General features: G+C 32.7%; 1 protein-coding gene across 3 annotated transcripts; it reads right to left on the bottom strand.

Annotated features, from left to right (window-relative positions):
- On the bottom strand, positions 1-3,270 carry LOC130976697 (uncharacterized). 3 transcript variants are annotated; one of them, XM_057901611.1, is made up of 3 exons: positions 2,881-3,270; positions 1,914-2,317; positions 1-774 (listed from the first exon to the last, which is right to left on the bottom strand). In XM_057901611.1, exons 1-3 carry the CDS (start codon positions 3,043-3,045, stop codon positions 324-326), a joined length of 1,020 nt encoding a protein of 339 aa, XP_057757594.1. In that variant the 5' UTR covers positions 3,046-3,270; the 3' UTR covers positions 1-323. The 3 variants fall into 3 exon arrangements, with proteins under 3 accessions (XP_057757594.1, XP_057757595.1, XP_057757597.1); XM_057901612.1 differs by having other exon boundaries at positions 1-771; XM_057901614.1 differs by having other exon boundaries at positions 2,871-3,135.
- Positions 3,271-4,666: the final 1,396 nt, after the last annotated feature.

Genomic DNA, 4,666 nt, shown 5'->3' with positions numbered 1-4,666 from the left:
TGAATCCAGTTCACAATCGCAAGAATTTCATTTGAAAGTGGGATTGGAAAACTCGGTGTACAAGCCTCCTGCATTAACGCAAAGTTCGGAGAAAAGCCACACCCAAAGGGGGTAATGTACGCAACCTAATTTGAAAATTACATCGGTGGCTGTTTCCAAGGCTTGAACCCGTAACTTTTATGTCACACAGAAACAACTCAACTGTTGCTCCAATGCTTCCCTTCAAAATGGGATTGGGAAGGAAAAAAAAAGCAAAAAACCCGAAAATAGTTGTGATCTTATAATGTTAGGTAATTGGAAGAAAGGGCTTCCACCCACCTCACTCATGTAGACGAATATGATGTCAATAATCGCTTAATGCCGTTTTTCTGCTCGGATGTAAGCCTGGACGGGAACTTGATGTTGAACTTGATTCGCAAGTTACCTTTCTTGGAGGGTTCTTTAGGAATTGGCATGCCCTCTCCTTTAACGACTTCTTCGTAAGATGGACTAACGATTGAATTAACGGGGATGGTAAGGTTTCGGCCGTCAAGGGTTGTCAGCTGCACCGTGTAACCTGTTAGAGCTTCTACAAGGGATACCTTCTGGGTGAAAACAAGATCATTGCCATCCCTCTTGAAGACACTATGCGGCTTCTCGTCGATGATGAACACAAGGTCTGCGGGGATATGTCCTCTTTGCTCATTTCCCTTCGCTGGAAAAGTTATTTTTGTTCCTTTCTTCCAACCTGGCTTGATCTCAATTGTAAGGATTTCCTCTACTTTGGTGGGCCTTCTACACAATAAGAAAACAAGATTAATTAGTCATTATCAACCCTAAAACCTACACCCCGCAAGTAGCTGCCATATATAATAATTCAATTTCCCTCCATAATTTAATTTCTAATCCAACATTATTTCGATTAATTAATGATGCAGTATTCCAAAATCAACACCGCAATTTTCAAAGCAGTATTCCATATAATTGCTGACAAAGGATATTAGTAAACCAACACATCTAGGCATAAATTCCAAATTCATTGGAAGTATAAAAAATCTATGAAACCTTAAGAAATCAAATACATAATTTGATAGCAGTTGATGCTTTCTTTTAAAAATATACACAGGCTGCCTAAGAGGCCTATGCTACTGAAATGTTTTCATCCATGTTAGACACATGGCATCAAATTTTGCTGATAAATTTAACAAACTATTGTGCCAGCAAGGGTCTAATGTTAGATTCACTCATGCAAGGCTGGAGGCACAAGATCAAGAGAGAAAAAATGTTTGGTCAAAATTCCTGATAGTTGAACAGAAATATCCAAGAAATTTTATATTACCAGAAATAAACAAAATAAAAAACTCCAAGGTTCTATAACAAAAATGCAAGTTAAAGAACTACTAGAAAAAATATGAACCAGCAATGTTGTTAACAGCAGCAACCAAAATGCAACACCAAGACTGCAAATGTCGGTACTACAAATTCAAATCTATCAAGGTGATCAAGCTAACTGACCCCCCAAATAACAATACATTATTAGTTCACCCAAAACAAATTATCAAACTTGACTTCAAACATAACAATCTATATATGTATAACAAAATTTGGCTCTATAAACTATATGCTTCGGGCTCCTCGGAATTGCTAATCACCGACTAGACTTGCATCGCATCATTTAGTTTAATAATCCAGATAAAACATTAAGCCACATAATTTTGGTTTCAAATTATATAGATTGATATATTACAAAAGCATAGCATATAAACAAATATATGATACAACAGAAGGACACTAGCAACAAACATAAAGAACAAAGTTTCCTCATAACACAGTGGCTAACTGCCTATTTTAAATTCTTCCAATGACCAATAACATAATCTTTTCATGAAATAGAAAGACAAAACCCAGCTAATGAGTAAAAGTAGATAGCTCACCCATTGGCATCAATAACATCCCTCGAAATCTTCATCTTTTTCGATGTCCCTTTATACAAATCCTCCAAGCTACATTGCAATATTATCTCTATTGGTGCACTTTTCCTTGGCATATGGGCAGAGCCCTCTCCAGCTCCACTCCTAAACTGAGAAAAGATATCATCACCAAACATGCCGCCCCTGGAAAAGCTAGATGCGCCAGCACGACCACCCATGTCCCCCATTCCACCAAATGAACTGGAGAAACCAAAGAACTCCGAAAATATATCATCTGCACTTCTGGGATTGAACTGGAAATTCGCAGAACTGCTGTCACTGCCACCACCTGGTGGTGGTACCTGCCCCTTCAGCCCCTCCTCACCATACTGATCATAAACTGCACGCTTCTGAGGATCACTCAAAATCTGTTCAAAATTCAAATTGAAATAACCACCATAACAAATTAATAATTAAATGAATAACTCCTCCACTTCAAAACATTAAACCCCACAGGAAATGAGGAATTTCTCGAAAGATCAAATTTGAAACTGGGCTTAAAACCCCAGCACCTCACACTCAAGAGCCAAATTAGGAAACCCTAGGAGCTAAAAATTGAAAAATTCTTACGAAAAGTTCAAACTTTGTAGGATAAAAACAAATTCGACAAGTTAAATTACTCATCTATTTTCTAATATTCAAGTGAAAAACTAAGGAGGTTACACGCACAAGTTCTAAACCACTATGTGGCTGAAACCCTTATGAAAAAACGTTGTGGACTTCACAGCAATAAAATGATCAAAAGCTTGAACTGCCATAAAAATCTCACTCTAGAACGAAAAAAAAAGGAAGAAAGAGTTGCAGAGAAAAGCTTCACACTTATGAAAATTCAAAAACAATAACAAATAATCATTTATAATTAAAAATTTAATTTAGAAAACAATTGGCAGGGCATTGAGAAGATTGGGAAGAGTTTTGAACATTTGCAGACATCATAGGCTTCAGAGATTTGCTTGAATTTGGCTTCAGCGTCCTTCTTGTTGTTAGGGTTCTTATCAGGGTGCCACTTCATTGCAAGCTTTCGATACGCCTTCTTGAGATCATCGTCTTTAGCGTTTTTATCGACATCAAGAATCTTGTAGTAGTCGACACCCATAACAACTCTCTTCAGAAAAGTAGAAGAAGGAAGAAGAGGAAGTTATCTGCAATAATTGGAGAGGAAAACGGGAGAAAGATGATTATATGACGTTACTTCCGGCAGAATTCATGTAGCAGAAGTAGCAGAAGTAGAAGAAGAAGAATCCTATACTATATTACTATGTCAATGTATTTTGGTAGGCCCAACAAATTTTGCTTGGAGTGAAAAGTGAAAACCCAATTTGGTAGATCAAAATGGGACGCGATTTAGTGCTCCTCAGTTGTTGAAGTATTAAAACTCCTCTTAGAAAGTTAGGAATAAATTTCGAAAAATAATATTTTTTTTTGTAATCGTTTAAATAATATTTGGACTAATGTTATTTTTTGGTTTTTACTTGCGCTTGTTTTACGTTTTTTTTTTTTTAATTTTTAAATTGTTATTGGATCATTACAATATTATAATAGAAATAAAAATTAAAAACTTTTTAACCAAAAAAATTAAAAACTTTAAAAAGACAAAATACTTCTTTATAGTGAATTAAAAAAAAGTATAATATGTTTTAATTAATTGCAAAAAGGGAAAATATTTTTTAGGATTAGAGTTGTTTTTTTTTTCAAAGATAGAGAAACTCAAACCCGCAACCTCTTATATGAGTATGGAGATATTATGCCATTTGAATTATAATTCATTGGCAAGATTAGAGTTGTTTGATTTTTAGAAAATAAAAAGAAATTATGTTTGAATGTAAAAAAGATAAAATTATCCTGTTGAAGATTTAGTTTAAACTTTTAAAATATCCATTTAAAATTTAATTAAAAAGACAAAAATATATTTTTAATATTAATTTTGTTTAAATATATTTAAATTTAAAAATTTGAATTTAATATTAAAAAGTTAAAATATCATGTTTAAAATAAATTTTAGAATAAAGTATCGTTTTTATCCCCAACATTTGGGGTAAGTTCTAAAGTTGTCCCTAACGTTTCAATCGTCCTATTTAAGTCCCTAACGTTTCAAAATTGGCTCAATGTTGTCCTGCCATTAGGGATCTGTTAACAGAATTGACGGCGGGATAAAATTAATATGATTTTAAAACGTTAGGGACTTAAATAAAACGAAAACGTTGGGGACAAAAACGATATATTAAAATAAATTCTAATTTTATCTTTCAATAATATCAATTTTTTACGTAACATAGTTATTCAATTATTTTTTAATCACATTTAACTAAATTACATTTAATCACACTACTTTCATTCTAAACAAATTTTTTATTTTTATATTAACTTATAACTTTAAGTGTAAAATTATAAAAAAATAAATTTATTTAGAATGAAAGTAATGTGATTAAGTGTAATTTATTTAGAAGTGATTAAAAAATAATTGAATAACTATGTACCGTAAAAAAATGATATTATTGAAAGATAAAATTAAAATTTATTTCTATGTATTATTTTTGTTCCCAATATTTTCGTCATATTTACGTTCCTAACGTTTTAAAAACGTTTCAATTTTTTCTCGTCGTCAATTCTGTTAACAGATTCCTAACAGCAGGACAATGTTGAGCCAATTTTAAAACGTTAGGGACTTAAATAGGACAATTTAAATGTTATGGATAATTTTGAGACTTATCCCAAAT

This window comes from Arachis stenosperma, chromosome 4, assembly GCF_014773155.1.
Source record: "Arachis stenosperma cultivar V10309 chromosome 4, arast.V10309.gnm1.PFL2, whole genome shotgun sequence".
Classification (NCBI taxonomy): domain Eukaryota; kingdom Viridiplantae; phylum Streptophyta; class Magnoliopsida; order Fabales; family Fabaceae; genus Arachis; species Arachis stenosperma.
This window is presented reverse-complemented; position numbering and strand designations above follow the sequence as displayed.

Excerpts from the sequence above, each read along its gene's own strand:
- LOC130976697 (XM_057901611.1), bottom strand. The coding sequence starts at position 3,045 with ATGGGTGTCGACTACTACAAGATTCTTGATGTCGATAAAAACGCTAAA. Across the intron at positions 2,318-2,880 it reads AAATCTCTGAAGCCTATGAT|ATTTTGAGTGATCCTCAGAA; the intron begins GTCTGCAAATGT and ends AATTTTGAACAG. Across the intron at positions 775-1,913 it reads GATGTTATTGATGCCAATGG|AAGGCCCACCAAAGTAGAGG; the intron begins GTGAGCTATCTA and ends CTTATTGTGTAG.